This window comes from Alexandromys fortis, unplaced genomic scaffold (assembly GCF_014885135.2).
Source record: "Alexandromys fortis isolate MF-2015 unplaced genomic scaffold, M_Fortis_MF-2015_v1.1 scaffold_56, whole genome shotgun sequence".
Classification (NCBI taxonomy): Eukaryota; Metazoa; Chordata; class Mammalia; order Rodentia; family Cricetidae; genus Alexandromys; species Alexandromys fortis.
The window spans coordinates 912,837-926,501 of NW_026067935.1; the positions used below are offsets into that span (position 1 = coordinate 912,837).

Below are 13,665 nucleotides of genomic sequence, written 5' to 3' on the forward strand. Positions count from 1 at the left end.
CAAAAAAAAAAAAAAAAAAAAAAAAATTGGGTTCAGCTCACCTCCAACTCTTGGTAGGGTCTCACTATGCAACCCTGGCTGACCTGTAGACCAGGCTGGCCTGGAACTCAGTGATCTGATTGTCTCTGCCTCCTAGGTGCTAGGACTAAATGTGTGCTCCTCCATAGTATTTTAAACTTTACATTTTTATTTAGCATGTGGGGGAGTAGGTGGGAGATTTGACGTGCCCTAAGACACAAGTAGAAGCTAGACAACTTTGGGAAGTCTGCTTCCTCTTTCTACCGTGTGGGTGCCTGTTTGAGGCCAGCCTGATCAACAAAGAGAGTCCCAGGACAACCAGAGCTGTCTGAATTTGGGGTGATTAGGTTTAATGACAAGTTCTTTACTCTCTGAGTCATCTTATCAACCCCCCTTGTTTTTTTTTGTTTGTTTTTTTTTTTAAAAAAAGCACCAATCAGAGTAATAGGAAACAAGAAGGGGATCTTCACTCGTCAGAGACAGCCCAAAAGTGCAGCGTTTATTTTGCGAGAGAGATACTGGAGGATTGTCAGTGAAACCATGGATCACCATTCGATGCCAATGACCCAGTGTTTGGGAACCAGACCATTGACATTCTAAAGCTAGAACTACCTCACTGCAGATGCAACCTCTGATGAAATAAATGAAAAGCATTTTCTCAACACAGCAGGCATCCCCAGACAGTTCCTGGTGCCAGAGTTTCTTTACTTTGGATTTGTGATCTGCTAGAAGGGAACATTAGCAGTGATAATAAAGGCTTTCTTGTATGGGAATAATGACTTGCATATGAATATCTGTGCTTGAGCTCAGTAATTGCGTGCTGAGAACTGTTTGAGGTCATTTCTACATCAGGTTTTGGCATCAGGCTTTGGGCACTCACACATCCTTAAGAGATAAGGTAAGGGGCTAGAGAAGTGGCTCAGAGGTTAACAGCGTGGGCTGTTCTTTCAGAGATTCCAAGTTCAAGTCCTAGCACTTGGTGGACAACTGCGATTACAAACTCCATTCCAGTGGTGGCACACGCCTTTAATCCCAGCACTCAGGAGGCAGAGGCAAGAGGATCTCTGTAAGTTTGAGGCCAGCCTGGTCTACAGAGCGAGTTCCAGGACAGTCAGAGCGGATACACAGAGAAACCCTGTCTCAAATCAAAACAACAAAAACAAACCCTCAATTTCTTAGGTGATATAAAAGCCCTCTTTTGGCCTCTGCAGGTATCACATACATGTGGGAAAATAGCCATACACGTAAAATAAATAAATTTGTACTTATTATTAGTTTTTCAAGACAGGGTTTCTCTGTGTAACCCTGGCTGTCCTGGAACTCACTCTACAGACTAGGCTGGCCTCAAAATAGCCATCTGCCTCTGCCTCCTAAATGTTGGGATTAAAGGTGTACACCACTACCCACCTGGCTAATTTTGGCTTCCAAGTGCTACAGGTGACAGACTATTCCCTGTCCCAACTCCCATGCTTGGGCATCAAAACTGTCTAGTCTTGACCCAGTAAGAGTCAAAGACTCAGCTCAGTGGTGGAGGCATATACCTTTAATCCCTTCCAGCACTTGGGATGTGGAGGCAGGAGGATCTCTTTGAGTTTGAGGCCAACCTGATCAACAAAGAGTCCCAGGACAACCAGAGCTGTCTGAAAAAACCAAAGACTCCACTCATTAAACTCCACAAAGGAGCTGGGTGGAGTGGTACATGGGAGGGAAAGGCAGGCAGACCTGTCTCAGAACAAACGCCCCACAGATTAGTCACAGTTCCATGGGTATTCACATACATAGAGAAGTCCCTACATAGTGCAGCAACTGACGACCACTTTCCATGACTGAGAGGACAAGTGATTCAAATATGAGTCTGAATTGTGACCGCAATGCCAGCCTAGTCTTTGGGTATATACGAATGCTTGAGGAGGCCAGAAAACAATCTCAGGTGCTATCCACCTGAGACAGAGTCTCAGACTAGGGAAGAATTCACTCAGTTTAGCCTGTCTCCCCAGTGTTGAAATTATAAGCACATGCCATCAGTCCCAGCCCAGCTCTGAGGTATGAGTTCTGAGGGCTGAAACCAGGGTTCTTATGCATGTACCACGAGTACTTTACTGTCTCCATGGGCTTCTTTATAATTCAAACTTGACAGGGTAGATTTGTGTAGAAGCCCAATGGCTCTTAGCAATGCCATGGCGAGGGCCTGGCTCTTTAAGCAGGGCCTATATAAGTGAGTGTTCTGTGGCTGGTACATCCAGAGTGATGACCTATTATCTTGCTAAGTCTTTCCCTGGTCCTGAGGCTCCACTGAGGCAAGGGTATATACAGCACAGTATTCTTCCCAAGGCCCACACCGGCATGAGGATGGGTGTCCTGAAAAGGGCTCCCGAGCTTGCCAGTCCGGTGGAAGACGGCTGGACAGCTGCATGCCTCTCTACACCTCCCTTTCCAGTCTTCCTTCCTAGACCCATGAAAAGAGCCTCCTCCTACTATCCTGAGATCATTTAAAACTCAGACTGTTGTTAGTTCAAGTGGGAAGGGATTTTAGGAGAACTGTATTTCATGTCACCATGGACCTCTTAAAAATTTCAAAATAATCAAGTTTTTTTGTCTTAGCTTAATATAAATACTAATATTTTATTAATTTGTTTATTTTCTGTGTATGAGTGTTTGGGTACCATGTGCATGCCTAGATTGGTGCCGATGGAGGCCAGAATATGTCAGATCCCCTGGAACTGGAGTTGTAGGTAGTTGTAAACCACCATATGGATGCTGAGACTTGAACCCCAGTCCTTTGGAAGAACAGCCAATGCTCTTAACTGTCTCTTCGGCCAGCCCCTGGTTTAATATAAATTTAAATAAAGCTCCTTAGTTGACAATATGTAAATGGAACAGACATGTAAACATTTTACAAATTAGAGATAAATTATGGTTTGAGTCCTAAAATGGTCTTTTTTGTTTTTTGAGACAGGATCTCATGTATTCTAGGCCAGTCTTTCTTTTTTGTTGTTTTTTGAGACAGGTTCTCTCTTGCTGTTCTGGAACTATGTAGACCAGGCTGGTCTCAAACTCGGAGATCTGCCTGCCTTTGCTGGGATTAAAGGTGTGTACCACTACACCTGGTTGGGCTAATCTCTTAAATTAGTATTTAATATGGGACGATCTTGAACTTTTAAAATTATTATTAGTCTCTTTATTGTACTGCAAAACAGAGTCCATGTGTGGGTCAGAGGACAATTTGTGGGAATGGGTGTTCCTCTTCAACCATGTGGGTCCTGAGGATAAAACTCGGGCTGTCAGGATAAAGCAACTGCCATACTCACTGAACCTGTTACTGGTCCAACCTTGAATGCTTTGGTCCTCTTGCCTCCACTTCACAAGTGTTGGGACTATGGTACTCATTATCACTCCCAGTTTATACCAAACCTGGTCTGTATACATCCACCCATGCAAGCTATCAACACGACTACATCCCAAACCCAGCTCCTAAAGTTTCACATAAAACACAGTTTAGTCAGTGAAGGATGGCTTAGATTTCAAATGGACTCTCTGTTTCTAGATGTTACCTCTTTAGAGGACTGCTGTAGAATATTATTTTAAGATGTGTTACTTTTATGTTGCAATTGTTGAACTCTGTGAAGCTGTGTTGGTGTCCCTGTTTAAAACACCTGAAGAAGCTGAATAGTGAGGCAGGAGAGAGAAATAGGCGGGGCTGGCAGGCAGAGAGGATAAATATGAGGAGAACTCTGGGAGAAGAGGGAGGAGAAGAGGAGAGGAGGACATCAGGGGCCAGACACCCAGCTACCCAGTCAGCCACAGAGTAAGAGTGAAAGTAAGATAAACAGAATTAAGAAATGGTAAAAGTTCAGAGGTAAAAGGTAGTCAGGATAATTTAAGATGAGAAAAGCTGTCAAGCAACAAGCCAAGCTAAGGTCGGACATTTATTTATAAGTAAGAATAAGCCTCTGTGTATGATTTATTTGGGAGCTGGGTGGTAGGCCCCCCAAAAAGCCAAAAGATTAAAAAGTAAAACAATCAACAACAGACTATAGGGATGGAAAATTCAAAGAAAGCTATGGAAAGACATACTAAAACAGTCTATGTAACATCTATTGTCAACACCACCACCACCTCCTCCCTTTTATCTGTATGAGTGTTTTGCCTGAATGATTGTCTGTACACCACTGTACACACATATTTGCACACTTGGTTCTTGAGATCATCAGATCCCTGGGAACTGGAATTACAGATGGTTGTGATCTCCCATGCAGGTGCTAGGAGTCAAACCTAGGTCCTCTTGAAGAGCAACCAGTGCTCTTAACCCCTGAGCCATTCTTTGTCAGTTGTTTTTTGAGGCAGCATCCTACACAGCCTAGGCTGGCCTCCAACTCAGTATGTAGTTGAAGATGCCCTCAAACTCCTGATGCTCAAACTTATACCTCCCAGGTCCTGGGATGACAGGCATGTGCCACCAATATCTGGCTTTTTGCCTTTTTTTTTTCCCCCGCTGATGGGAATTAAGCTTACAGCCCAGTAAACAGATGCTTTTCTGCTGAGCTATGTCCCCAGCCCTGTCATGGATTATTTACCTCTGGAGCTGTACTTACAGGTGGTTGTGAGACACCATGTCAGCAATGGGAACTGAACCTAGGTCCTCTGCAACAGCAGCAAGTGCTCTCTTAACTACTGAGCTATCTCTCTAGCCCCTATTATTGATTTTTTTTATTTTTATTTTTTTAATATATTTTTTTTAAGTATTTATTTGTTTGTTTGTTTGTTTGTTATGTATACAATATCCTTTCTGCATGTGTGCCTGCAGGCCAGAAGAGGGCACCAGACCTCATTATAGATGGCTATGAGCCACCATGTGGTTGCTGGGAAATTGAACTCAGGACCTTTGGAAGAGCAAGCAATGCTCTTAACCGCTGAGCCATCTCTCCAGCCCTGATTTTTTTTTTATAAAGACAGGGTCTCACCAAGTAACTCTGGCTGTCCTAGAAATGTATTATGTAAACCAGCCTGGCCTCAAACTCACAGAATTATGTTTGCCTCTGCTGTGATTAAAGACTAAGATCCCAAAGCACCTGGCCCTATCATGGATTCTTAACAATCACATATGTAATAAATCCACAGGAATCCAAGAACATAATCCCTAAGAAATCTGCATCACCTATAAGTTACCCGGGATTTAAGAGAAAAGGCTTCAAGTTAGTATGTGTAGGGGCAGGGTTACAGTACCAGGATCCGCACGTTCTTCCTGACTCGAGACTTCATTTCATCCAGCTTCGTTTTGAGGGCTCCACAACGAAGTAAGAATGGCAGCACAATGTCCACAGGTAACGTCTACATTTATTTTATACCAAAAAAGTTATGTGCAACAAATAAACATTCTTACATATTTACATGTTTTTATTTACCAGTTAGCAAAATGGTATCCTAAATCTCTGATAAAGAATATTTCTATCTATATTAGAGAGGGAATCTTCCCAGTGAACTTTTTACATGAATGTTTCCTCAGGAGCTTTCAAAGCATGAGTAATATTTTAGATGGACACACTTCACAGGTCATATACACCTATTATTTAGGCCATGCTCAATACAGCTTCATAACAGTTCATCTCTTCTGGGCCAATTAGTTTCAGAAGGGGGCAGGGGATGCTTGGTCAAGTGCCTAGAATCCTACTCTGCCCTTTGATTGTAGGGTTGTACTCACAAATTCGGATTCATAAATGTGCTGCCTCAAATGCTAAAAGGTGTAGAGGGGCAGGTTCACTGATGTATGCTGGAGGAAAACACAGGGGTGGGTAAAATCCATATCCCCAAATAGTTCCTGGAAAAGACAGTGAGGAGCTTTGCTGACATTTTCCTGACTTTTAAGGTAAAGCCACCACCTGTCAATATTCATCAGAATCAACTGATGGTGCCAACTATAGCTTAGGAAGTAATTGCTGAGCAGTGTTTTTAATTTTTGCTTTTGAGACAAGTCTCATATAAGCCAAGGTTGCCCTTGAACTTCTGGTCCTCCTGTCTCTACCTCCCAAGGGCCAGGATTATAGGTATGTGCTACCATGCCCGGCTACACTTTCACTGTAGTCTTTTGAAAATAATTATAAATAAAAACAAACAAAAAAAGCAACAATATTAATCTCATTGTCCTCTATCTTACCTCATAGGTAAAGGATATCTTGTGCCAAATGAAATACTTTTCTGTATGTATGGGTGTTTTGCCTGCATTAATGTCTATGCACCATATGCATGCAGTGCCCTTGGAAGCCAGAAGAGGGCATCGGATCCCCTGAACTGGAGTTACAGACTGTTGTTAAGCTGACATGTGGGTGATAGGAGCTGAACCCAAGTCCTCTGCAAGAATGACAAGTGGGCTTTATCTCTTTGTATGAAAAAAGTCTATGTCTTTCAACATTCTTACATATAATAAATTTGAACCACTCATTCTAGCACTTGGGAGGCTAAGGAGGAATGCCAACTTTGAAGCCAGCCTGAGCTACATACTGAGTTCTAGGACAGCCTAGGCTACAGAGATCATGTGTGTTTAAAAATATACAAAAGAACAACAATAACAAAAGAGTCGAAGGAGAGGCTACATATATGAAGCAAAAGTAATTTCTGGAATGCAGCTAGTGCAACTTGTTAGACCTGAGTTGTTCCAGTTTATCCTCCTGATAGAAACCAGCTGTGGGGAAGGGCCAGCCACAGTCCTGGAGCATGCCTAGTTGGAACTTTTCATATTCCTACAAATACTATCAATGTGGAGTGAAAGGCTTCACAGAATTACTGTAGGAGTCATTGTCCTCCTAGTCTTCCCTTCCGCATTTATTGTTAGTTCTGCTTCAGTGTTTATTATTATTTTGTGGGTATGCTTTTTGAGACAGGGTTTCACTATATAACCCTGGTTGGCCAGGAGCTGGTTATCTAGACCAGGCTGGCCTCCAACTCAGAGATCCACCTGTCCCTGACTCTCAAATGCTGGGATTCAAGGTGTGTGTCACTATGCCCAGCCAAACCCAGCTTCTTCAGTGTTTAAATATTCAGTCTGAAACAGTCATAATAATATTAGCAGTTTTATAGCACAGTATTTTTCTCCCCCATTCTACTAGGTTTAATAGAAGGTACAGAGAGGAACCTGAATTTCCTCAGGGCAAAACTACCAAATAAAACACAATAGGGTTGCTTACTGAGAACATATATTATACTTTAGCAAATGCTTCTTCTCTTTTCTTTCTTTCTTTTTTTTTTCTTTCTTTTACTTTAAGGATGGAGCTGCTATAGCTAAGGCTGATCTCTAATTTTCTAAGTAGTCAAGGATGACCTTGAACTCCTGACCCTCCTGCTTCTACCTCCCAAATGACAGCCCAAAGTCAAGCGTGAGCACACAGTTCAGCATTCTTACTTCAGACAGCACCTGTTAACTCTCACTGAGAAAAGGGTATTCATTCTGTTAGGGCACAGGAATGTAATAAACAAACAAAAAATTCATACAGTCTATAATGGTGGTACTCCCAAGACTGAGGAAAGCAAAGGGAAACCATGACGGATGTGGTGGATGGGATACTCTCACCTTTTCTTGAGTAAGTGTTGAAGACACCTGTAATGTCAAGACAAGCTTTAACACCACTCTGCTGAGTGGTAAAAGATAGAAAAGATAATTTGGAATTGGGACCCAAGGGACTTGTTTAGCACAGCCTTGATATATAAGTAGCAGAAATCTTGGCTATTAGCCATTTCCACTGCCTTGGGAGAGCTGGACAAAGGTGTACGAGATGATCTCACTGTACAGTTCTCCCATGAGGACTTGGTCCTCCATAAATACCAGTCAGTACTTTCTAGAAGTTCTTTAACTACTTCAGAAGACAACAATGCGTACATAGTAAGACAGTCATGGAAATGTTCACATTCGTGGGGAAACACAACCTTTGATGAAATCAGAATTAAGCTGTCTTAAGAAACTGGTTAGAACCTACTAAAAGGGCATTACAATTCATGTTTTATACCTGCCCTGGGCCAGAACTCCTACAGTGCATCAGTTGTGACTGAAGGTCGTAAACCACTCAGCGACTGCTGACCATTCTTTACAAAGCAAAGCCTGTTCCCTCCCTCCAAATAGAAGGCAAATAAAAGGTCTCCAAATTTGCCATCTAGTTGCATATTTTTAACATAATGATTAACTAAATCATAAACAAAAACACTTCCACTACTTCTCAACCCAAGGAATAAAATGGCCGCACAGCCCCTTCTGGTAGAATGCAAGTTCTCTGTTTCACGGTAAGGAATGAAAGGAGGGATACTTCTGCCCCAGTCCAACACACAGAATGATTTGGTTTGAGATTTAAGACAGAAGGCACTTTTAACATCTCCTGTAAGATGCTAACCAGAGAAACACAGTCACCATGTCCTCCAGGGTTTCTTCTCACTGCTGCTGTGTGACTACTGGAGTGGGACAAAGGCTCCAGGTCTCACTTCCAGGTCTTTCTATGTGTTGTGTTTCTTCTGAGTCAGCAAACTGGTCCTCGTGTCAGCCCTAAGGTTTACAAACTCAATATGTGATTCTGAAACACTTACTGACAATCCTTAGTGCAAGAAGAAATGAGAAAGGAAACACTATGGACCGACCTTGGAGCACTTGGCTTGTGCTAATACTGTTGAGCTGACTGGCACCAGTTTCAAAGGAACACATCTGTATTGAAAAGTCAGCTACTGTTTAAGAAGCTTTGCCCAAAAATGCCATAGTGGTTTCAGTTTTTCTTCATTTCCCTACCATCAGTGTCCCAAGAGCCTTGGAATTAAAGGTCTGGTCACATGACATGCTAAACAGTTAGGATCCATCCAGTTTTATTACTAGTCAAACTTGACTTGGATGTTCAAATTTAACTTCCTCCTCTCAGAGTAGGAGATGGAAGGGAACCAAGCACCCTACTGTTTCTGCTGTCAATCCCGCACCAGGGCTGTCAGCACGTTCCCAAGATGTTCTGTTGGTGTCTACTATCTCTCCACTATGTATCAGTCATGATGAGCTGACAATTCCTCATTGCTACACTTCAACTAAACTGTACAGTAAGTTCTGCAGGGGTGGATCCAATGTTTCTACCTTTATTTACAAATATCACATGAATGGACTCTAATTGAATCTACAGGTTTAAATCCATCAGCTAAAAACATATTACATATTGTAAACATGGCAATATTTAATACAGTATCTATTCTAAAATATTTTCATGTTCATGATCACATTTCTTATACCTGAAATTGAATTTTTACACATTAAAGAATTACTAGCAATGGCTGCTTACTTTACGGTTAAGGACCAGGGGCAAGGGCTACATTTTATTATCTCAGAAACATCTTCAAGGTAAAGTTAAAGCTTGTCTTTGATTGGCTCGGTGTATCCTTTTTTGTATCCAGATTTAAAATGAAGATTGACACAGAAAATAGCTAGGGCCCCTTCTAATTTACAGTATTTTAAAAAACCAGTTTAGGATTCTCAGGGAAAGTGTCTGTTGTGAATTAAAAAAAAAACTTGCAAAATAAACTTAATGAAAGAAGTGTTTGAGACAGTCGAGTGGGAATCTGCCAGCCATCAGTCTTCCTTAGGCTGCAGCTGTCGCTTCCAAGCCTCATTCAAGTAAACTAGTCGTTTGTAATTGATGATGAGGAGAATGAAGTTCAGCACATATGTGGTGACGCAGATGATGCAAAACTCCTTCAGCACAAAGTACAGAATGTAGGCCAGGTACAAAGACCCCACCACGGACACGATGGAGGAGGTCATGAGAACAAGAGCTGCAACTGCGCTGGCCGTCATGCCTGCAAGAGAGAGATATGGCTAGATCAGGGCCTGGCCTGGACAGAAGCTTCTTAACTGATAAGTAACAAGCTGTGGCTAAAAGCAGTAGTGTATCAATAATGACCTTACCTTCTTGACTCTGAAAACAGAATGCAAAAACCACCCGTCTGTTTTAACATTAAGCAGGCTAAATTTTACTGAAAGGACTGCTTCAGAGCTGCCAGGTATCTGATCTGTTACTATTTCACAAGAAGTATGCACATGAACTATGCAAGCTTGCAATCACTTTAGGCAAAGATGTTGACAGTCTCCTAAAGAGCACAGGAACGAGGGCTGCAGCTTTCCTTTGAAGCCATACCTATTGGGTAAGATCCTCCCCTCTGATGTCCACTGTAGGTTCCCTATCTGGGGAGAATGTTTAGATGGAATTTACCAAAGACCCAGACCTGGTGATACCCTAGAGAACACTGGCTGAAGAGGAAAAAACAAAACATAAAGCTTTGAAACACTTTAGGATAGCTAGCTGGTAAATAAGGGTAACTAGCAGGCCAGTAAGCCACACGTGCATCAAAACAATCAGGAAAAAAGGCAGTTTGAGCCAGGGGTGGTAGCATATGTCAGAAATCCAGCACTCTGGGGCTGAGGCAGAAGAACTAAAGACTGGAGGCCTGTCCCAAGAGGGGGGTATTTGAAGCCAGGGCTCAAGACAAAAGTGTGTCTGGAGTCTTGACTCCCTTCACATGTACTGTACTGTTCTATAACTGCCTAATATCAGAGACACAAAGACTATGCCAGTGACACCATGTCTATACACATTACTTTTCAAGGTAAAAAAAAGGCAGAGCTTATAGCTAGTGTGCCAACAAAGCCTAGACTATGTTCAACTTTCTCAAATTGCACTGCCCCCACCTGAGCTAAATCACCTATGCTAAAAGTCGAAGCCTAAGAGTGTTGACATCTTTGTTAAAGTTTTAAAATGATGCAAGAGCCAGGCATGGCGATCCACTCTATAATCCCAGCACTCAGGAAGGGAAGACAGGAAGGTGGTCTTCTGTGAATCTAAGGACAGCCACGGCCATGAGTTCTAGTCTCATCTATTTATTTGTACACAAATAAATATTTCAAGAAATGATACTGGTGGGCTAGACATGAAGATCAGTAGTAGATCTCTTATCATCTAGATGCACAAGGCTATGGGTTTAATACCAGCACTGCAAGCAAACAAACAAAAAATAAAATGATACATAAAGTACTGCATTTTTCTCTGCTCATACTTCAACAGTTACCTCCTAAATCTGTTGTGAGAATTAAGTGAGCTCAGCTAGAGCTTGAGTATTTGAGCTACAATAAGGTGCTCAGAGTGCCCTGTAAGTACTGTTACTCTATAACTGCGGCATATGCAGGCACTTGTTATTTGAGGAAAAACTGAGAACTTTATAATATGCCATAACTCTAACAATAGAATATTATATAGCTGTAAAAAAAAACAATGTGTCCATATAAAAATATGGAAAAAGAGCCGGGCAGTGGTGGTGCATGCCTTTAATTCCAGCTGAGGCAGTGAGTTTGAGACCAGCCTGCACTACAAAGAGAATTCCAGGAAGGCCAGGGCTGTAACATAGAGAAACCCTGTCTTAAAAAAACAAAACAAACAAACTACACACACACACACATACATATATGATCATTAAGATAGATCATAGATCAGTCAAGCAAAAAAAGAAGAATCAAAGGGGGAGAAAAGAAAGTAAGCTGTAGGACAGGAAACACAGCATTTGTTTTTTATGTTTTGAAAAGAAAGAAATTAAGACCATGTGTTTGTATCTTTTATATATGCAAAAACAATCCAGAACCATAAACTGGTGGGGGGTGAGGGCAAAGGAGATAAAGTGAGGTGGAATTGAGGTGGGATTACTTTTCACCACATAGCACTATGTGAAAAAATTAATTTTAAATGATGACAGTCACATAGTCCACCAGGGATGTGTTAGATGATTCAAAAGAACTGACACTACAGAAGCACGTGAAAACTACAAAGTCAGGAACCGTGAGTGGAATAATGCGTACGATGAAACTATGCATCATGAAATGGAACCAACACATTACTGTTATAAATGGAAACCTGTCTTGCCTCGATTTCCCACATAAGCATGGATGACTGTTTTCCCTAAGCACCTTCCTATAAGGGGAAAGGAGTTGTTCCTTGATTTGGGATTATACTTTAGAAATCCCTCAGAACCAATAAATTAGAGATGAAACTTCTTCCTTCCAACCACAGAATCCCTCACCATGCTTTTACACGCACATACAAACATGATTACCCTATTCTTTAAACCCCATTTTGCTTGTGTTTTTTTTTTTTTTTTCGGGACAGCATCTTAATCTTTTCACACTCACTTTTGCTTTAATGACTACACAGAACTTTCTAATATGGATATGCCCTCATTAATTCAGCCGTTACTTACTGCTGAGTTCCCAGTGATAGCTTTGCTATTTTAAATTGCATTATCATTCCTATTTCTGCAGGATAAATATGTGCATTCAGAATTAGATAAACTTGATAAAACTTTTTAGAAAAAATCATATTCCAAATGTGAATCATACAAGCCAACTGCAGACAACCAATCATTGCGCAGAAGAGCTGGCAAACAATGGAACAGAATATTAAACAGTTGAATTGCAAAGCACAAATGGTAGCACTAGACCCAAAGAGAAACCACAAAACCAATATTTCAAAGGATAAGAGGATTATCACAAATAAGCTTAGTGGGCAGCAAGAGGACATTAAAATACAGTCAAATTACAAAGATGGCTACTGATACTTGATAACTAGAAAATCTGACAAGAAAACAACCTTTCAAATGAAGATTAGAGGAAAAAAAATGAAGATTAGATGGAGACCAAATGACAGGAGTGGGGTGGGGGTGGGATGACAGCAATTTGGCAATAACTGATAAAATACATTTTAAAAAATCTTTTTTGACTCATTAACCTCACACCTGGAAATTTATTTCAGGGAAATAACTCAAGGAGGGAGGTGCTTTAAAGAAAACGGATCCCTGTGGCATTATTTAGTAAAAATGTGAAACTGAGAAGTTCACAGACACTTAGGACATTGATATTGAAAATAAGAGAGCATAAGACTTTTTTTTTTTTTAAAGCAAAAGGCAGGTCTGAAGATGTAACACAATTATACAATTCTGGGTTTGATCCCAGTACCACAGGGGGCAAACCAAAGACCCACTAGATACAGAAACAGTAGATACAAAAATGCGATGAAAATTATAGCAGCTTACTGCTGTTTACTTAATATGTCGTATTTTAAAATAGCTCGAGTCTATAATGTCATTTTTAAAAAGAGCTTACAAGAAGACTGGAGTAATAATTTCCACAAATGTGGCTGGGTTTTTGGACATCAGGACACATTGCGAGTCATGACTAAAGGTCCACTGACATCAAGGTCAATAAATTATAAAAAGCAGTGAATCACATTTTCACAAAAATATGCTGCACCAAAGTGGTTCTCTATCATCAGCAGGTGCTTTTTACTACGATGATATACTTTAGGGCGAAGACACAAGCATTGAATGGGTATAACAAGCTTACTTCTGTATCTCTGTATAAATACTTACCAAGTAATAACTGTAGTATATAAAATATAAGTCCAAAGACACTGTTTGGCTGGTTTAATACACCATCTTTTCCAAAAATGGAACCCAAAAGACCAAATCCTCGACCCCATCTGTAAAATAAGGAAAACCAGTAACCCTATATTTGAGATTCCCTAATTTTTAAAATGTAAAATTATTTGAGAATGTTATCCAATTCCAAAATAAACTATGTTCACAAAACACTTAAATATC

The 13,665-nt window shown here is 40.9% G+C and overlaps 2 protein-coding genes across 5 annotated transcripts in view; one reads left to right on the forward strand and one right to left on the reverse strand.

Moving 5' to 3' along the window:
* Gusb (glucuronidase beta) overlaps nucleotides 1–794 on the forward strand; it is a 23,026-nt gene extending 22,232 nt beyond the window's left edge. For both annotated transcript variants that reach the window (XM_050146300.1, XM_050146301.1), the window contains one exon: nucleotides 449–794. In XM_050146300.1, coding sequence (XP_050002257.1) covers nucleotides 449–618 — 170 coding nt within the window. In that variant the 3' untranslated portion in view covers nucleotides 619–794. The remainder of the gene's footprint in view (nucleotides 1–448) is intronic.
* Nucleotides 795–5,332: 4,538 nt separating this feature from the next.
* Nucleotides 5,333–13,665, reverse strand: part of Vkorc1l1 (vitamin K epoxide reductase complex subunit 1 like 1) — a 54,948-nt gene continuing 46,615 nt past the window's right edge. For 2 of the 3 annotated variants that reach the window (XM_050146334.1, XM_050146333.1), the window contains exons 2-3: nucleotides 13,435–13,544; nucleotides 5,333–9,822 (exon numbers count right to left, since the gene is read on the reverse strand). In XM_050146334.1, coding sequence (XP_050002291.1) covers nucleotides 9,596–9,822; nucleotides 13,435–13,544 — 337 coding nt within the window. In that variant the 3' untranslated portion in view covers nucleotides 5,333–9,595. The remainder of the gene's footprint in view (nucleotides 9,823–13,434; nucleotides 13,545–13,665) is intronic. The other variant, XM_050146335.1, reaches the window with a different exon arrangement.